The 21,703-nt window shown below is 37.5% G+C and overlaps 1 protein-coding gene across 8 annotated transcripts in view; it reads left to right on the forward strand.

Moving 5' to 3' along the window:
* ttll7 (tubulin tyrosine ligase-like family, member 7) overlaps positions 1-21,703 on the forward strand; it is a 66,012-nt gene that overhangs the window by 496 nt on the left and 43,813 nt on the right. For all 8 annotated transcript variants that reach the window (XM_086162210.1, XM_086162211.1, XM_086162212.1 and 5 more), the window contains exons 2-9: positions 5,994-6,328; positions 6,875-7,006; positions 8,761-8,882; positions 11,354-11,421; positions 11,617-11,775; positions 14,147-14,363; positions 15,276-15,440; positions 19,295-19,453. In XM_086162210.1, coding sequence (XP_086018336.1) covers positions 6,304-6,328; positions 6,875-7,006; positions 8,761-8,882; positions 11,354-11,421; positions 11,617-11,775; positions 14,147-14,363; positions 15,276-15,440; positions 19,295-19,453 — 1,047 coding nt within the window. In that variant the 5' untranslated portion in view covers positions 5,994-6,303. The remainder of the gene's footprint in view (positions 1-5,993; positions 6,329-6,874; positions 7,007-8,760; positions 8,883-11,353; positions 11,422-11,616; positions 11,776-14,146; positions 14,364-15,275; positions 15,441-19,294; positions 19,454-21,703) is intronic.

Raw genomic sequence — 21,703 nt, forward strand, 5'->3', positions numbered from 1 at the left:
GGTCATCATTGCCAGATTGCTTGCGAGATCCTTTCACCTGACCTATACAAATGGCTAACGTTAGCTGCAACTCGCTAGCAGCTATTCCACTGCACCTGCTGCGGGTTTTAATTTGCTAGCGTCGAGAATTCAATCCAACACCATGAGCAATAAGACACTCACTCTCCCTGACATGTGAGGTTTAGGAAATCTACTATATATAAATATATACATCTATATGTCTATACATGTATAGATATATATACATGGGGTGGCCTTCCATCTTTCAAGTGATCTGGGAGATACCATATTGACTGCTGTGCTGTTAAGAGGCATCGCTCATGTCGCTGTACCCATTAGCATTGCCCTTTAGCACAGGCTAGCTTTGCAAGGACCCTTAAGATGACCTGACTTGTCATGCAAAGCTGTTCCAATGATTCGTCTGTTTACGTCTATCCTCTAACCACGGGCTAGTTATTTACATCACACAAAATGCTTGACCCCGACAGCAGGATAAGCGGTAGATAGTGGATGAATGAAAGCAATGTTTATTGATGATTTTGCTCTGAAAGTCATATTTGACCACTACTATCTGTGTTAATTCATGGTGCGGCATTAATTTATTATTTTTAGTGATTTTTCACTGAAGAAATATTTGTTTCAAAAGGTCTCTGCGTTAATACAGTTGTTCTATAAGGAAGTGCATAGCTAGTTATCATGCCATAAGACTTACTATTTACTTACTTTTGGACATTTAAATAATGTCATTAAAATCTTGTATAGTGAATTGAAATTGAATTGCAATACTAAGCCTGATCACCTCTCCTAAAATGATTGTTTGATAACAATCATTCATAAATTCATTTCATTTGGCGACTTTAATCTTTGCATCAGGTTTATATTTTTATGGCACTGCATAACCTGTTATTAATCATACTTGGTAAGTGTTATTAATTTAATTTGTTATTAATTGTTATTATTGTCCTTTTTCTTTGAATCATATGCTAAGAGAAGTAGCAGAAAACTTGATTTACGGAGCAGACAAGATTGTATGCAATTATAAACCTGTCATATGTTTAGCAGAATTCCACATCCCGTGGTTTAATACTTACTTCACCAAGCTTTCCGCATCTCTCTTAAATACAAAACATGTAATTCAATAAGACAGAAAAAACAAGTTTTTTTGTGTTTCTTGGTAAACTGTGAGCTGGTAGCCCCCACACATTCCTTCTCATCAGGCAACAGCAATACAGGGCTGAACTGTAGATGGGTCACTGGTTCCATCTATTTTTAGCCATACAGGCAATTCTAAACTAGTCGTGTTCCTGTGAGAGTATTCCGCGGACTCAGCTATCATTTTTCCTAAGATTACGATGTGGTCAAATAGTAGACTTGTTTTTTTAAATTATTTTAAACATAAGATTCACTATGACCACGTTCCTTTTAAAAATATTAATATCTTTATTGCAACATTGCCTGATTTGTGTTCCCACAACATATTTCCTCTGTTTCTAGTCAAGGATTCATAAAGAAAACATTCTAAGCCAGTGATTCATGCCTCCGCATTGTTATTCATAACCCGAGGTCACGTAATGCCATGGCACATATACATAAAAGAAAATAATGCATGCTTTTTCAGCAAACCATAAAACTTAGAAGTAGTACCCCAAGAGTCTGCTGTTCTGCGACATCTCTTTGACATCTGCTTTCAAAAGTAAGTTTCATTAAAAGGCATGGAAAGCATAAAGCCCCTCTGGGACATCACAGTTTGAGCGGGTTGTGTAATAGGTGTGATACTACTACAACAGACTTTTCTTGTTCAGTGTCATGTTTGCTTTGGCACTGTAGCTTCGCTGTGGATTTGCTTTTGATACATTTTGATATGTCTGAAGTGCCATCACTGTGAGATGAGATTATTCTTGTGTAAAAGAAAAATGTGACATAATTGATGTTGACAAAATGCAGTTTAAAAGGGCCATTCTGTCAAAGATAGAATTTGGAGATATGATTTAAATAAGAAAAATCCAATATTCATTAAAATCCATAACTATTTTGTTACTAAATCGTCATTTTTTTGGGTTTTCTACATTTTTTGTAAAAATTGCATTTATTTTCATATTAACTCTTTACAAGTTCACTGGCTGTCCTTTAAAAATGTGTTTGAAATCGCATGAATAAAAAAAAAAGCAATCGTACAATCAAAGACAGGCATTCATTCATTAATTTTTGATGACATTTACAGAGCCTTTGAAAAGAGAGATACACATAAGGTTCATGAAAAACTGAACATCTGCAATGAAGTAGTTCTGTGTCATGTGACAAATGTGGATGTGCAAGAGCTTAGCATCCACGGGGACCATGCATTGTCAGCAAATTCTTGCTATCTGACCCTCTGGCCCACTCTGCTGTGCAAAAAGTGTTACTGCATCTACTGGAAAAAACTGGTTTTCTTCATCATTTTTTTTTCTAATTGTTAAACGAGTAATTGATCAAAATTGTATTTATCTTCCCTTCTAAGCTAAAAAAATTGTCTAAATATTAGTTATGCTGTCAAATCCCCAATCATTCATGAATTTCAGAAACCTGCAGTAACAGCAGTTGCAGATGTCAAACTCAGGTGATATATCTTTTTATCATTTGATATACTCTAACTTTATACTCCATACTTCAATAATTTTTGGTACACTGTCTGGAATGAAACCTCCATTTTAGATTGACTGAAAGATTGGGGAGAGCATTGCAAATTATCATAATCCACCATTCCTCCGTTCTCAAGAAGAGGAGGCAGCGAGCGTGTTGATGACTGTTGCAGTATTTTGGGTTTTGCCACCTTGGGTTTTGCAACAGTAGTTGACTGAGTCTTTGGACAATAGCTTGGGGAGCCCTGTTGTAGTCCGCTGCAGTCACACTGTGCTGTTACAGTATAACCACGCTTATGCTTAATTTTGATTATGTATGGGCACATATATTAAATCATATTTCAGATCAAATTAAAAAAAAAAAGAAAGTGACGGTCTGATGCACAGTGCCCCAACAAGTATTTTTTTGTTTATAGATGCTTGCTTTCTCAGTGTGTAATGCCAAATGAGATGTTCTTGTTTGCTTTTCTGATAGCAAGGATGCTGATGATTAACTGAAGCTAATGTATGTAAAACAGATCATGTGAAGCAACATTATTTGTAGTATTTACTGCTTGTGATGAATATCAGTAATCTCAAACAGCCAGTGACAACCACAGTTGTGTGAGCTTGTTTCATGTCATGTATTGACACAAAATTGTGCTCCATAACTGTATCATGGAAAATGCTTTAGCATCCTGGCTCCTTTAGGCCACCTGTTTATGCACACGGATCACAGGAAGACTTTGCTTGCTCCCGGGTTGTTAAAATAGCCTAGATTTTTGTCAAGTGAAAAATATTATAACTTGGTTTTCAATCTTATTACGACTTTTTAAATTTTTTTTTTTTACAGTTCTTAACAAAAGCATTTAATTTTTGGATCAAAAAGTTAAAACATGCAATTTGGTATTGGTGTGCTATAAAAAGTTGACACATTTATGTAACTCATTTCTATAGATTTTCAATAGCATCCACAAGGACAATTGGACCTGAGTCTTAGGAAACAAGATGGCTAGAAAAAAAATGAATAACTAATATATGAAATGCCATACCTCATAAAAAGAACATATATTCAGAGACCTAATCATGTGTCTTGGTAGGTCATAGGTGCCCTGTTTTCATGCCTTCCAGGTACAATTGTATGCAGATTTATGACAAAATTTGCTATTGCTTCATTTGGTCATAAGCTTCAGACCCCGGATGAGGTCAAAATGTCCTTTCTTTAAACAATTGCTTATGAAACTGTGGAGGCTCTACAGTTATCTAACTGCTCCATCAATTTGGTTTGTATTGCACAACTTTTATGCCAAGCTAAGTTGGTAATTAGCATTTACCTTGACTATTTATCAATGTGTCTATCATATCTTGTGTGTGTGTGTGTGTGTGTGTGTGTTTATGAGCACATTGTACCCCCAAGCAAAAAAAAACAACTTCTTTTCACACTCTTACCACTAGAGGCTACTGTTGATCTCTGAATAAAATTCCAAACAGTATGGCAAGACAATGCTTTGTAGATTACTTTTATAAACGACATAACATTATGTTTATGATTTTTTTTTCTCTGTTGATTTTAAATTATATCTCATTACTAAGTGATTGTCTTCTACATTTTATCTGCAAAATAATCTTGAATTGGTCTTTTCTCTCTTTTCTCCCAGAAAATGCCTTCAAGATCATATGTACTGTATATAAGATGTTATGGAAAGGGGTAGTATGATTCTTTCTGATCCCATACACTTAAGAGGCTTGTAAATTTGATATCATTGGTAACTTAGAACAAAAAAGACTACAGCAGGTCATAGTCATGTGTATGTACACACACACACACACACACACACACACACACACACACACACACACACACACACACACACACAAACACACACGCGCACACACACGCACGCACATACACACACACACACACACACACACACACGCAACCAAATGCATAAATAAATATATATAAATATATACTGTATACACACCAATGTTGTGTGCTTTCCCATTCCTCTCATAGGGCCTCAGATTTATAAAGCCTGACCACGGGGGGGGCTCACATTTATCAAAACATATTAGAACATAATATATTTTTTATGGGTCCCAGAATTATATTTTTATTAGGCTAAAATCTCTAGACATGGTCAATTGCCCATAACTGCCAGGGATATCCACGGAATGGCTCATTCTCAACATCCCCCACTTTTATGGTAATAATATGATGTTGTATAGTCTTTCTTTCTTTATCAAGCTTAAGCAAACATTCAAGAACCTTTTGAACAAAAAAAGGGCTGAAAACAGGAATTAAATATTAATATGGGGGAAAAACATACAATGTCTGAAGTTAAATATTTGGCACCCTATGTTGTGAATTATTTTATGAAAGGTTGAGTTTACATTATATTATGTTGTCAAAGCATTGTTTACAGATTTTAAGAGATAAAAAGTAAAAGTAAGTTTTGGGCACCAATTGGGCACCAATAGGACCCTGTACAAAGAGGCAATAGTTAAAGCTTCACAGGGATTAGTAAATCAGATTTGCAAAATGAATGAAGTCTTAACTATCCATTGTGATTATGTTTTCAACAGCAGTAACATAGCCTCCTTGAAGCACATTTTAGTTGAAACAGATAGCTGTTAGTAACGAGAATCTATCCATATCTATTTGTGTGCTGGAAAAGAATCTACGGCATCTCTGTCAATCAGTTAAACATACAGTATTCACACATTGAGGCAGTTTAAAAATCTGAACGCCTCTTCATGCTTCCTTGTCTTAAAGTGAGAGAATTTACAGAATCCTGACAGGTTACTGAGTCCGTATCCTACCAGAGCCTATTTCATTTGTGACAGACTACCACAATTAGTCAGTTACTATTAAAGTGGTTTGAAGACACACTCATAGACCTTGCCTGAATAATAACAAAATTTAGCTGGTGAATGGTGTTCATTTTCCATATTGTTCATTTCCTGAAGTATCCATTTTACAAACCACTGTGAAAATGCCATCTGCTTAAATGAAGTGACCTTGTAGCCATACAATGAAATCCAGCTGGCTCAACTATGAAACACAATGAGAATTCTTCAAACCCTTTGGCTTGATAACCACATTAATATTTCACAAGGGCTCCACAGAATACCAATTAGTCCGCTGGACATTACACAACTTTATATCATTTTATTGGCACAATATCAGAGTTATACATAGTTCTTACCGAGCTGATAGAGTGACTGTCAGATTGACTTGTATTGCCTTTGATAGGCCTGTATACTCCTATTACTTTAAATCAAAAGAATGTCCAATGCACTCCAACCCTTCGAGAAAATGCACTGTAATGTTGTCACTCTATGCGCAGTTGGCCCACTTCTATTAGAGCTGTATAATTTTTTTCTTCTCCACAGGCACTCACTGTCCACTCCTTCCCCTTTTTCCTCCTGGGGCTCCAAGTAAGCAGAGGCTGTATAGACTCCTGAGAGTGCCCCTGCCCAAACAAACCGTGGCTGCTCTATATACAGCTTAAAGAAACCAGGCAGATGCTCAGATGATCCACTGGGTGATCTTGAAGCACACTTTCCTTAAGGTTCAAGACAGGCTAACTATCTGGTGCATGTGCAAGAGAGCTCCTGGAGGGTGTTGTGACAACCCGACAAGGTCCGTCTGCCAGGCCTGGTAGAGAGCTTGGCCTTCCCTTTCACCCTTTCAGTCCCTGAGATGCCCTCCCCTCCCAATGATGGAGGTGAGTCAGAGAGATCAAAATCTCTGCACCATCTTCTCTGTTCTTAACTGTAAATGTAGAACATACAGAAAGGGTTGCGTACAGCAAGGTGTTCCTCATTGGCGATGCCAATAGCACAGTCATCTCTAATGCTTGTAGGAGACACGTAATTACTCATACTATTTATGTATTTTGCAACCCTTTAGTTCTCAATTATATTATCTTTATTTCCCATGTTTCTGCATTCATTATTAGGTGTTTGGTTATGCAATTGAAGACCAAACTGTATTGAATTACAGTTTAGGATTTCTTTTAAACAATAGCTTAAAAAAATAATACCAAAAAGATAAAAATTTCATACATATGTATGTGGGTGTGTGTATATGTATATATATATATATATATATATATATATATATATATATATGTATATATACACACCCCCCACACACCCCCCGACACCCACACACACACACACACACACACACACAGTGTTCAAGAGGGACATGCTTTGGTATAAGGGGTCTGATAAAAGGTTATTCTAATGTGTCTCGTTTCCTCATCCAGAAGATCAAGGAGCATCCCCCGTGAACAGGTCTTCTTTGGGCTCCTACCAGAGCAGTGGAAAGAGGAAAGTACACACCAAAAAGAAGAAGAGCACTATCACAGCCAATGTTGCTGGCACCAAATATGAGATTGGTATGATAACTAACAACTAATTCTTACTACTCATCATCCCAGCATCAATGTATAAATGTGTTACAACTGCGGATTTGATCATAGGAATATCTCTTTAAAAATGATTTTTGAGATTGCAATGAGACCTTTGTGTTTCATGTTGTTGATGTCAACGGGTATGACTTACACAGGCTTGAGAGAAGCACTCTTACAATGACTTAATTCACTGTAATAAGTGCAGTAATGAGTATTGAGTGTCCCTTAGAATAAAGGCACATCAAATCCAGTTACTTTTTGATTACCGTAGAGTAATAGTCATATAAATTCTGAAAAGGTGTCTAGTGCAAGTGCTCAGTTTTGGCATCTTACTCGTCTAAGTTTGCAATTCCAAGCAGATTGTGTCTGAAAAATTTTGCTTTGGAAAACTGTTTGATGGAGGCGATTGTTTGTCACCATTTTAAAAATCAAATCCAGTTGTTTTGTCCAGAGAAATTATTCGTAACTTGTAACTGAATGCATAAATAAGCAAATCGTTAAGGTAATCTAGTTTGCAGTTTTTTTGTTGATGTTTTTTTTAGTCCTAAAAGAGCTTTGGAGGCACTTTTTGCATCATTGGTATATTGTGTGGCAACAGAGCCCTCAGGGGTGAACTTCAACCAATTAAACTACGGAGTCAGCAGCTGTAAGAAGTTTGGGGGTGGCGTGATCCTGTATGTTCATGGAAGGCAAATTGTGAGTCAGTTTGCTGACTGTGATGAGACCCTCACAGTGGCCATTTTGAGGCTAGTGCAAGGCTAATTTGAGGACAAATTAAAACTCAGAAGCAGATGGATGAGGCATTTTTGTTCCTATGTTGTTTCGCTCTTCTGTTTTTGTTTCAGGTAATTACAGATAGAGGTTTAAGGTCAACGATGGTACGGTGGAAACATTTGATACACCCATGGAGCAGAGGATAAAAATTCTGTTCCTCTGGGTGTCTTTTTAAAAGTGTAAGAGTAGATTGACTATTACCTTGCACTTGCAGACCCAACTGATAAATGTAAGCATAAGCCTGCTGAGATGTTTTAGTTATGAAAACATCAGAAGTCTCCACCAACTTAAAAAGATTAATTCACTCCACTCCCTTTCAAGTACAATTATTCAACATTGGTCACAAACGGCTGAAATTAGTTTTCTCTGCAGGGTGGTCAGACTCTCCCTTAGAGATAGGGTGAGAAGTTTGGTCATCTGGGGACAGCTCGGAGTCGAGCCCCTGCTCCATCAGCAGGGCAAAATGGATGGACGGATGGATATAAAACTTTTCTGTGAAATTAATTAATACCTTATTTCATTTGAGCGTTTGAATTACTCCTTACTCGTTGTAAAGTGAATAGTTTTTGGATTAATGACCTAACAGGCCTGCTACCTATCACTCAAACTGCATTTTCTTGTGGCATTTGAATGCAGACAATAGATTTATCACTCTGAAAATGGGAATAAAGATTGTTTGCTCTGCAATATTTTCATTAATGCTAAATGTTGTGAAGTGCTTTCAATCTATTAACTGTTACTGTCATTTGTCTTCATTGTATTAGAAAGACAAAATGAAAGCAGGGAACAGTATCCTGTCAAATTGAAATATTTAATGTTTGATTCTGGCATCCATCATTAAAATTATTAAACATCATTATTGTAGCAAATCTGTTTTCCTTGAAACATTTGGTTTGTTGTCAGAAATGTGTATTTGTGTTGTTTTTCATCATTTCAGTGCAATACAACTCTTTTTCTCTAAACAGTTCGTATTGTCATCAATGAGATGGCCTTTATCAAGACCCGAGATGAGGACGAGACCGCCAATCTCATCTGGAATGACTCGGCTGTGCAGCATGAGAAAATTGCTGAGCTCAGAAATTATCAGGTAGATATGAAGAATCCTGTACGATACCATCAACCTCTGTTTAAGGAATTTCTTATTCAGCAGTCAGAAAAGAAGAGAAAATAAGGAATTTAACCTCTGCACTTCAGTAAAAATGTCAGTGACCGTAATAGTGAATAGCTCCCTGGTGAGTCCTTTGTGAAAGTATGCAACTGTAGGATTTTCTTTGAAACACACCATTTTTGTTTAGCAGACTTAAAAAAGGAGAAAAAACATAACTTGTCTGCACTAGTGCTACAGTATCAATAGTGTGTAATGGGAGGTGGGATTTCCCCAAGGATTCCTCAGAGAAAAGGGTGAAAGAGATTTTGTTGAAATGAAACAGTACAGTGCCCCAGAAGAAAGTGATTTTAAGGATGAAAGAAGCACAACTGCTACTTAAACCCTCCAGTGCTCAGAGATTTTTTTTTTCCCCCAACGAAAGCTAAAATCCTTTTATTCAGATACTTCTTTGCTTAGACTTGGATAAACATGACACAATTTTTCTGGAGATGCCTAGTGCTTATTACAGCTCAAAGCATTTATATGATATGTTTTAACTCTCATGTTAACCGAACAAACCCTTTGAAAAGGCTTTAATTGGGTAGAAGGCAATGTGGATATATCTGCATTGTAATTATATGATTAATAACATTATGCAAACGTTTTAAGTGTGTGTTTTTTCCAATTGCAAATTTTAAAATTTATCATTGCTTTATCATTGCTGATCAGATAATCAGATATAATAAAAACATATATTATTGTTTTTATGATATCGGCAGCATCGTATAGTTTGCTAAGGGGAGCTTTTTCACTGGTGTCAGCGTTTTTATTCATTCATACTGTGTATACAAAGTTGTGTCAAGGTGATCAAGGTACCTGTTATCTGAAAACAGTATGATGTAGAAAGGCCCTCAGTCCATAATTACATGCGCCTCTCAGTTGATGCCATGCCACCAGGCCCAGATCATAGTTCAATGAGTGTGGATAGCAGCTGAAAGCACAACAAAGTTTGAAACAGAAAATTTTTCATGCGAAATAGTAAAAATTTGATTTGAATCTTAAAATATAAAATCTGCAACTGAAAAGGTAATAGGGAATAGGGATAAGGGGATGGGAAAAGTAGTATAATGAAAATGAAATGGATAAATAATTTGATCTGCATCAGTTTTTAATACAACTTAAACAAGTGCAAAAGCATAGTTCAAAGTATAGTAATTGTCTAAATGAAGAGAGAAAAAAATGGGATCAAAAATAATGGCTCCTAGGAAGCTTTCCTCAAGAACTGAATTAAATAAGAGAGAAGGGTGGACAGGGAAAGAGGGAAACACAAAGTTTGTAGACAGACGAATACAATGATCGATAGACTGACATGTTGTGAACATCAGGACCTGGTTGAGCAGTTTCAGATGTCACTAGTGATGTTGGAAAGATGGACTTGGACAATAAGCATTGCTCTGTGATTTGTGTCTAGTCTTGAGAGTGATCTTACCTTTGGTTGACCTCCCGATACAGCTAAGTGTGCTTGGCTTTTACCTCTCAACTCCTAGCAATGGCCATCCATCTTTCCAACAGCCTATTTGATTAGAATGGGCACTAATGATCGAGCTAGTCAGAGGGAGTATAGGTTGTTAGAATAAGGCCACAAAGAGTTCATCTAAGTACTTTGAATATTACATATTACATATATTTTCAGTTCTAGTAATAGGGCTAATTCTTCAGTTACAGTAGTATGAGTGATTTGCTTTGAACTGTTTTCACTTGCTCCTTTGTGTACTGTGGTGTTACAGGATATAATTTCTCAGAAGAAAAGTAGAACTCCCTCAACAATTGGGTTTGATTTCCTCTCACAAGATCTCATCTAGGGCCTTTGGCATAATTGTGTAATCTTTTTGGAACCCCTAATTACCCCGATCTCATCTGGATAATAATCATGGTTCTCTTTTACACTCTGCATTCTTGTTTTTTCACTTTTCATGTCTTTAATTGTTTCTCCTTACCGATATACTGTGAGAGTTTGCCGTCAAGTTTCCGTTCATACGAACCTAATTAAGCCTTCTGTTCAGGCTCATTTGGTCAAAGAATATAGCAAACCCAGAGATTTTCCTTTACCTTCTACTCCCCTTTCGGTGCATTCAAAGCGATTCATTCAGCTGTCACTGGCAGTAACTTGTGATGCAGAACCAATTACCTCAGCCCCTCAGAGTTGAGATTGATCTTTTTTTTTTTCTCGCCTATTCCTTCCTTCCACTTCCCCTTTAAAGTATAAAAACATGGTAAACTAAATAAGGGTTGAGAAAGGTCTCAGTGTCACCTTTTTGTTTTGAGTTTGTAATTGGGCATAAATGTCAGAACATTGCGAGCTCACTTCAGGTTGCTGCCTTTAATGTGCTCATTTTTATGAAGGGGTAGGGGTGGAATTGAGTGGTGTAATGGCCTTAACAACATTATTGTGTCTGTCTGTCCCTCTGCAGAGAATTAACCATTTTCCTGGTATGGGTGAAATTTGCCGGAAAGACTGCCTAGCAAGAAACATGTCCAAGTAAGCTTCCTCTTTCTCTGTAGTAGGTTTGTTGATAGTTGGTTTGTAGATGCACTCGTTCATTTCTAAATCTCATTCTTCAAGTCGGAGGTACAAAAAGAAATTCATCTTATGAAATGTTACAATATGAAAAATACAAGCTTTTGCACAAGTTTGATCACTGTACTTCTACAAACTCATGCTTTGTCCTTGCAGGATGATTAAGTGCCAGCCACAAGAGTATAGCTTCATACCCAAAACCTGGATATTTCCTGCAGAGTATACCCAATTCCAAAACTATGTCAAGGAGCTGCGTAGGAAACGCAAGCAGAAGACATTTATTGTCAAACCTGCTAATGGAGCCATGGGCCATGGGTAGGTCAAATTAGGAATATTGCTTTGGAGCTGCCTGTTTAATCTAAGAGATAAACCATATTGTGCTACTGTTATTCTCAGATATCAGTATGAAAACACATAAAGATGGAGTAAGGAGACACAGCATTTAGCAGCCAAATTGGCACAGAAATGCCAACAAAGCTGCTTTCTCTAGATGGAAATGCAGATATATTACACACCATGCCTCTGATTTTGAAATACTGGAATGTCCTTCAAGCTCAATGGCAATATAGTGAGGAAATAAGGAGTCAGGATCTCACGTTGACCTGGTTGGTTGCACTCAACATAAATTAGGGATTATCATGACAAAACACACTGCCAGTCCATAGCAGTTATGATAATGTCTTCCCTCAGTGTCTATGCGTGTGAGTATTTGATCCTTTATGAGGTGCTAAGAGCAAAGACAAGTTAGACCAAAATGGCTGCTGTTGGGAATCTGTTTCTAAATATCTCCTCATCAAAAAGATGGGCAGACTGTGGAAGTGAATCAATTTTTCATGTTTGCAGTCCCAGAGATGAGTTCTGGGACTGCAAACATGATGCTGTCATTCATGGTATCTTTTTACTATTCTGACGCTTGAAATCATTATGTATAGTTGAAAATCAGGATAAAGTTCATTTTTTACTCTATTATTAATATCATTATGATTATTTTTCTAATATTAATTTGGAACATAATTATTTGGTTGAGCAGACCAAAATGAAATCACCGAAGGATTTGTTCATAGACAGAAAATCTTTGTCGTATTTGTATGATTTTCTCTTAATGAAGCTTCTGCATTCAATCTTTCCTCCCAAGAATCAATGGGCAACCTTGGGAGCAAACTTGAGTTTTGACATGAGATTTTTTTGTTGTCAGACATATCTGCTCTGACACAAATCCAACATCTGACATTTCAAACTGAATTTTGATGTGTTCGATTTAACTTGTTTGGAAGTCCGAGTCAGGTAGACATGGTTACAATAAATTGAAAATCAGTTTGTAGTAAATATGGTTGTTTTCACAATGTTCTGTTTTAAAAGATACATTTAAAAGCTTAGAGCGAACACAAGTTTTGACTGTGCACATTCCAAATAATCAAAGGTACATGCACTGTTGAATCGTATTTTCCTTTTCTAAACTGTTGATTACCTGAAAAAAACAAAATAATGCATGAATTTCATATTAAAATAAAAAATACTTTCATCACTTGAACCAATAGATTGGGATAATGAAATATAAATAGTTAAATGTACTTCACCACCTCCTTTATTTCCCTTCAAATTTGTCCTTTCTACTACAATGGCGGCATTACCTATTACTCCACGCTACACTAAGCCCTTATTTATTGAAGAATAAAAAGCAGCTAAGGCTGAATTATTGCAATACATTAGGAATATGAAAGATGATGAGTTTAGCTCTAGCCCTCAAGAATGCGAGGCCCAGAAGATTAGATTTTTTTTCTATATTTTCCGCTTGTTGTGACGCGGCAGGAAATTAAGTTATATCTACCCCCATAATTTATTTTGCGGTTGGCACGGTAAATTAAGTTATTGTATGTGTATGAAGCGAGGCTTGTTATAAAAGAGACAAAATAAAAGTGTACGCAGAGCTCAAGAAGGCAAGATCCCCTCTGGTGGCAAATTAAATAGGCAGGGGAGAGTGGGCTGTGATTATCTAACGCCTCAGCTCATCAATCATGTTGTCTTCTTCTCACCTACTCTGTCTCGACTAACTAACTAATACTGTTAACCCTGTCCTCATCATTCAGCTTGTTGTCTGCCTTTTAGGAGGGCCTCTCATATTGTTGCACAGACTGCAATTAACTCCCTTTGTTTTTCTGTTCAGATGTGGAGATAAGTTTGCCAATAAAATAACCGTTGGAAGGAGAAAGTAGTGAGCTCAGGAGATTGATATACTCTGAGAAACAGCAAAAGCTTCCTAAGGCATATTTATAAACTTGAAAGGTTGAACTGAATTGTAGACTGACTGCTGAGACATCAGTTCGTCACAGACTCTAGCACCTGACTGAGATTTTGTCTTGTAGTTGGTTTTGGATAAATAGAGCTTCTTTGAGGTCAAGTGACATTATCCAGTATTGTAACTAAATAATGATGGAATAATAACAACGCAAATTTTGCTTTTTATATTGATCCGAAACCTTCAAAATCGGTGTGCTGTTTGGCTTATTCTTGTGCTCAACACATACAAAGACACTGTAAGTGTAATTAGTCTCATTCATGGTCCCTTCTATGTCCCATCTATCATTTTTTCAATTAACTTTTTGTCTTTACTATGCTATATTTTATTATGCTGCTGACGACACTCCAATTTCCCCCTTGAGGATTAATAAAGTTTCTGTCCATTCAGGATCTCGCTTATCCGTAACTGTGAGAAGCTGCCAGCCCAGGAGCACTTTATCGTACAGGAGTACTTGGACAAACCCTTCCTGATGGAAGGCTACAAGTTTGATCTACGCATTTATATTCTTGTCACTTCCTGTGACCCACTTCGCATTTTCCTCTACAATGATGGCCTCGTACGCATGGGCACAGAGAAGTACCATGCACCCAGTGATGCCAACCTGGTGAGTCAAACAAACTGGAAAGTATAGATACTGGCCCTTATGGTACAGTGTACCTATTTTGTCTCTGCATAAAGTGGTGATATATATATGTACATGTAAATATATAAATACACGCAGAGAGAGAGAGAGAAAGCGACAGAATCATACTAAAAAAAAACCAATAAAACTCTGTACTATATAAAAAATACAAATGCTGCCAACAGCATGATTTACTCATGAGCTCATGATAGACCTAGATACAGGAATTCAAAAGAACAGTTTAGAACACCCTCTTTCTCTATATTCACTTAAATAATCAAGCAAAATAAACACTATTGTTTATACACACGAACTGTTTCCCTGTAAGAAGAATCAGGCCAATTTTGCCCTCTGGTTCTCTGCCCGCTGGAAATCTTGCTGTCAGAGAAGATGGGATGTGTGCGCATGCAGGCATATACGCAAGCACACACATCCGTTCATTCATCACAATGCTTATCTACACATTAACTTTTCCATACATAGGCACACGGATGACCCCTTGTAACAAAAGTGTGGTTCATCTTACACTATATGTGACAAGATAAAGTGATTCCTGCCATAAGGATGGATGGTCAACCCCCCAGAAAATGGCTCTCACACAGCCATCAGATGGTGAAGTGGCCTGCAGTCACATTGTTATTACCTTTTGGTTAGGACGAGGATGTATTGTGTCAGAGGCTTGAAGGTGCTTACCCTAGACAAAAAGGAAGAAACAGGGCTGGGCTTTTTGCTATCAATTCAGATTGTGGCAATAAAGAATATGTGCCTTTTACATTTTTTAAATGCAATGTATTTGTATCTATTATGTATGGATTTCTGCATAAGACCGATGTCATGAAGTTAAACTGAGAAGGATCAAGAACCAATTTCATTGTGTCATCCTTTTTTCCATAGAGTCAGCTCTACATGCATCTAACCAATTACTCTGTCAACAAACACAATGAGAACTTTGAGCGGGATGAAACAGTGGACAAGGGCAGCAAGAGATCCATCAGCTGGTTTACACAGTTCCTGCACACAAACGACTACGATGTGGCCAAGTTTTGGGGAGATGTCTCTGTACGTGGGTGGTGTTCCTAAATACAAACACAAACATACTCACAGCTCCATGTTGATGTATTTCAACAGATGCGTTTTTTTACACAACGGCAAGGAAGTGTGGCCTGAAAAAAGATGTGCTACAAATTCATACCACACATTTATACATCTGTTTAGGGTAATCTGTGAGTGTGTTTCACAAATACATAGTAGTGGCAGTTAACAAACACAAACTGCACATAAAACACACAAGTGAACCAGAAAATAGTTGATATGATTTGTTATGATTGTAGCTCAGTCCGCTTTAGAATTTTGTTTAACTTCCAGAACAGCCTTGTAAAAACATAATTCCTGGAGGGTTAGTTCTCCCTATCTGGCACAACTCCCAATGTTACCAAGCTTTGTGCCTATTAAGAACTGTAAACACATTGATGCGTACAAGTAAAGTAAACAGAGCAGTGGTTCCTTATAATTTACATAAAAAAGTTTTAAAAATAAAAGTGACTATGTAGTGAATATTAGCTTCTGTCCTACCTTCCCTACACCTATTAGTGACATAATTTTGTTTGGTTGGCTAATTAGTGCTTTGGAAATAAACAAAAACAAGCAACCCCAATACCCTAGACAGTTGACATTGTAATTAAAATGATGTCGGCCAAGATTCTCTTGAATCATAGTTTGATAGTAATAAAATAATACACTATAACAAAAAGTTTTCATCCATAAATAAATATTCAAGTATTGTTTAATGTCAAGATACATACTACAAGACAAGTGCTATAAACTGATAGTCCAAGCATTAACTGTTTTAAATATTCATAATTAGATTTTTTGGGTTAATAATCATTATTACTTTAGAGCAGTGCTTCTCGTTTGTTTTCTGTTACTCCCCCCCAGGAAGAAGAAAACATTTCGCGCCCCCCTCCTGTCTCTGCCAGAACCATAATATCATTTGTCTCTAAAATTGTTATATGTATACCTCTGCACAACATGGTGTCCTTCTTAACATTAAAGAAAAGAAAAAAAGAGATTTAGATCAATTTGGAAAAAATTATAACCTCATCATTGATTAACGGCACAGTGCTCACTGGCAATATTCGGCATGTTTTTGCTGAAAAAAACTCAAGCGGCTTATCAGCGTAATAGGGGTGTTACGTTTTTAGGTGACGCATTCATTTATTTGGCTTCATGCTGTCCGCTGCCAATATTTTTAGACACAGTAAACACACCGGCCTTTCTTCGTCTCTCACCATAGGCACACTGAAGCTAAGCCCTACATACGCTTCGTCATATTTCCTCGTCATAGCTTTCGGGGGACTTCCGTTTGTCTCATTATCTTCGTCTCTCACTGCCTTTCTTATTATCCCTGTTATATATTTTTCAAGGTGTCTCTTGAGGGTTTGTTCACTGCACTGCATATTTCCTGCTCTGTGCTGTGTGTGAGCATGCTCGGTAAAAAAAAAAACATACACCGTAGAGCTAATACTACACCATAAGCATGTTCCCTGAGGTCACACGCGCCTCTCCTGGCATGGCCCCATTATTTAAGAAGCAATGTTTTAGTCATTTAGACAAAATTATGCCATATTTATAAGGTTATTTTCCTCAGAAATTAATTACAAAATATTTTTCTGCTCATGATTTGTGCAATCATGGTCTTGCAACAAGAAATCTGTCATGCACTGTTCATTTCACAAACTCATATCCATGCAGGTCTTTTTTTAGATTTCATATGGCTTTCCTCCCAAAGTGGTTTTGCCCCCCCCCCAAAAAAGCTAAGCCAAGCTAAGCTAAGCAAAAAACAAAAAAAATGTTGTCTGGGGGGGGTATTTGATATGGTGGCTGGCCAAAAGTTACTGCGCATGCCCGTTCGAGTGTCTAGGTATTTTCCAGTGCTACTATATTAAAACAATATGGCTGCTCTGGCCACCACCAAAGTTGATTGAATGATCTAGACATCTAAAGATAACAAAAACACACTTAAGGTTTTGAAAAGTACTTGCTTCCAGTTGATGGAATTTGTTAGCAACATGTTTACATTTTTTCATGTCCCAGCCCAGTACTATGCCTTTTGTTACTCTGATTAGCTGTACCACAGCATTGGCAATCAACTCAAACCGTGCACAAAATTACATGTTCCCCACTCTCCACATCATCTGCAGAATTTCCTGTCACCCTTCTGTCGATCAGTGCATGTTTGCCTGTGCCATAGCCTATTATCCTCTGCCAGCGCATCTACCTATTATAGAAACACATGCATATATTCAGTGTTAAAAAAATATTTGGTACGCACCTGACTTTTGGTTAATATGTTAATATGTTGTAGTATAGTAGTCTATATATACAGTATATATATATGACGGCATGGTGGCTCAGTGGTTAGCGCTTTGGCCTCACAGCATGAAGGTCCCTGGACTTTCTGTGTGGAGTTTGCATGTTTTGCCTGTCGATGTATGCTTTCTCCGTGTTTCCTCCCACCATCCAAAAACATGCAGCAGGTTAATTGAAAAATATTGAGAAAATTGCCCCGAGTGAGTGAACAAGGTCTGTCTTTGTATGTGGTCCTATAAGCTCCAGCATCCCCCACAACCTTGAGTGCAGGATAAGTGGCAGGAGATGTATGTATGTGTGTATATATATATATAAAAATAAAATGTGATTTGTTTACATATGCACTGTGCACTGTACGTATGCACTGTCATTAGATTTTAATATACATATATAAAATAAGAGGTGGGGTATGTGCTTGAATATACCCTGCATCTACTACTAGAAATATTGTCTAAAATCATCTTTACGAGCTAAATTTATACTTACTTTACTTACTGAATCCTGCTTGTTTAAATCGCTTGTGATGAAATTGTGATGACTAACCATAGCCAATTTCAACTGAAAAAAAGTCCTCCAGTAAAGCTATTTAAACTATTATTGCTGTTTGTCTGAATTTCAAATAATTTAGTGTACTGCAGAAATTTTTTTCATATTTGGCACTTTATTTAGTCTTATGAAACAGTTTTTGTTGAAACTTAAAACTTTAGCTACATGTGCACGTACATAGAGCATGTAGGGAACGGCTTGTGGTGGGTGCAAATAACAAAGTGGGAGGGAGATAGGGACAAAGAGATACAAACAAACAAATGTTAGCCACGCATGGGACTTCAGGCACAAACAGAAGTAGTGGGAGCAGGTGTTTGTGCTGGGCGGCCTGGGGGTTGGAATGGGGGGGATGGATGGACAGATGGATGGATCACTGTGAAGGACCCATGGACAGAAAATGGTAGTAGAGGGGTTTCTGCCTTATCAGGCTGGAGTCAGACCACTGCTCCCCACTCCTACACTCAGCAGTCACATTGGTCTAGGCGATCTGCAGGCCAGCAACACTGCATGGGATTTGACAGATGACGGGAAAGCTTTGTGCAGAGAAAACAGACAAAGACTGTGTGTATATGTGTGTGAGTTTGTGTGTTTGTGTGAGTGTGTCACAGTGAGCATATTTTCCCTAGTTACTTAGTGGTAGTGGACATGCAGGTAGAAGCCAGCCATATATGTGTAGACAAACAAATGCAGACAAGTTGGGACTCAGAAGCCTGCCCAGATGGAAGAAAAACAACATTTGCATTAGTTTGTATGTGACTGAATTTTAAAGCATTCATTTTTTTGTGTTGATTGCAGTCATGTTGGTTAGAGGTCTTCTGTGAAAATGTGTCTAGCTTCAGAAAAGCCTTACTATTTAAAAGGTTAAGCTCAGGTTTTTTTTTGTATATAAATGAAGCCTAAGCAAATAAACAAAACCAAATAACAACCAAATGAAATAATATATGCATTTGTCTCATTAATACTTTGTAATTCTCTCTCCTCCGTGTTTGCCCTGCTAGGAGCTGGTTGTGAAGACATTAATAGTGGCTGAGCCCCATGTGCTCCATGCTTATCGCATGTGTCGCCCTGGCCAACCACCAGGGAGCGACAGTGTCTGCTTTGAGGTCCTGGGCTTTGACATCATTCTGGACCGCAAACTCAAACCCTGGCTACTTGAGGTATAACTATCTGTATGTGTTAAATTTTTTGTGTACTAAAAATTGTCACAGTCATTAATGAGGTGCAGTTAAGGGGAAACATTTTGAATTTTTGTTATTGAAATTGGATCGATTCAGAATAATATGTTTTTTTTTTAAATTCATTTTAGGAGTTGTATAACAACCTTAGGTAATTTCGATTGTTCACATTATCTTTAAAATTTGTATTAAAAATAATATCATAGAAATGTTTTTGAATTAATCCTGAAATAATTGAAGTAAAAGTATCATTCTATTGGGATTTATACAATTCTATTTGTGTGTGTTGGAAAAAAGAAGCTGCCTTCTGTGCAGTCTCACCTGTCTATTCAGCTACCAAAGTGACACTTGTGTAATATGCCGTCACAACAAGAGACGTAGACATCACCTCACTTTGACAGAAAGCATAAACACATGCTGATTTACTCACATACTCCCCCTCCCATGCGCTGAGAAACACGGAGAAACACCCACACAGTCTTTTGTATTTATACGTGCCTGAATCCAAGGAGAGATGCATTCCCGGGATGAAGTCTGGCAATAATCTACATGTATGCACTCTAATTTACGCAGACACAAAACCACACATACACACATATCGATAAGAAAAATAATATGCATGAATCCATCCAAACCAACAGAAAATGTTAGCCACGCATACTTGTATGCCCCCCTCCCCGAACACCACACACACACAAGCTCACTTATAGAGAAACCCAACCCTCAGCCAGTGTCAAGCGTCAAGTGTCAGTCTTTCAGGAATAGAATTTAAGTTAATAATCCATGCCAGGATTTCATTCTTACCATTTTGATTTCAACCAGTTAGTTGAAGCATGACCTAAATCCTTTAACTTAAAGTGACTGAGCAGCTTTCCCCTCTCCCTTCAAATTGACTCAAAGATGGGAAATTCATCTGGGATAATTGCATCTTTTGTGCCCATAATACCAAATAAAAGGGGGTCTTACAGTTTTCCAAAGTGTTACATTTAACAGGAAAAAGGCAAAGCATACAGACATTTCAGTGTGTGTCTTTTTTTTTCTAAGTATAGTCTAATTACCCTCTATCCTTTTTTGTGCTGCTGAGTGGGTGCATTGCATGTCAATGTGCAAGACAGAGCAAGACTGGTGTTCCATTTGAGTGCTGGTTCAGTGCAACTGTGTGTGTGAGTGTGACATAGCAAACAGCGTGAATGCAGTTGTTCCACTCCAGCAGTAATGATCCCCCCTGTGCTACAAGCAGCTCTCAATAACATTCATCAATTAACATCACACACATATACACACACATGCACACTTATACACATGCCCATACAGCCCTCTTTAACTTCAATGCAACATTTGCAGCAACAATCATTTATTTTCAAAACTCCTAACAGATTTGCCAAGGGATTCTTCCAAGCATAGAGACCTTTCCTGAGACCCTTTGTGTGCAGGCTGTCAAATCTGAAAATTATATTATTTCCACTTTAACCCGTTGACATTCCCTCTTGTTTAGCAGTGATGCAACAGGCAGCCTGGACTGCAATTTGGTTGGCAAACATGGTTCCCTGTGGCAAGCCCTGAGGTCAAACGAAGCCAAATCTTTTTGAAGCCATTTTGCCATTTTAAATTTTTAATTCTTGTAGCCCACTAGAGTCTTAAACAGCAAATATTGTGTCAGCCTTTAAACACTATCTTGGTCTCACTGGTTTGTTTTTAATCTGTGGATGTCACCTCTCAACTTTCATTGTTGGTGTCATTGTGAATTATGTATGCTGTGCCTTTTTGGGGCCTTAACCAAACTGCTGTTGCGACACTGTCATCCCCTCTTACTTTTGAAAAAACAAAGTTGGTTGTTGGACATGTTAACTCTTTGCCAGGAAATGGAGGTTCAACCTGTGTAAACTCAAAATCAGTCAGGTATGTGAAAGCTAGATGGTATCGACTATAAGAAACTGTCAAATACTATTAACCCTCAGTTTGTTTTTGTATTTTTTCTGTCAATTTCAGTTTAGGAAGTTCAGTTTATATCAATTTAAGAAGCTGGGGGGTGGAGAACATCGTGATTTCCCTTTACCTCAGTGATGGGAAAAAGGCAGATTAAGGAAATTCGGGGGACAGGGTATTCAATATTGTGCATCTTCTGCGATAAGAAGGCACAGTTGCTTTCATCTTGATATTACAGGGAAAAAACCCTGTAATTCACATACACAAGCACTAAGTAAGCTGACAAGCACAAAGAGAAATTGTCAC

Source organism: Fistularia commersonii, chromosome 16 (assembly GCF_037954325.1).
Source record: "Fistularia commersonii isolate RoL2024-O1a breed Wild chromosome 16, RoL_Fcom_v1.0, whole genome shotgun sequence".
Classification (NCBI taxonomy): Eukaryota; Metazoa; Chordata; class Actinopteri; order Syngnathiformes; family Fistulariidae; genus Fistularia; species Fistularia commersonii.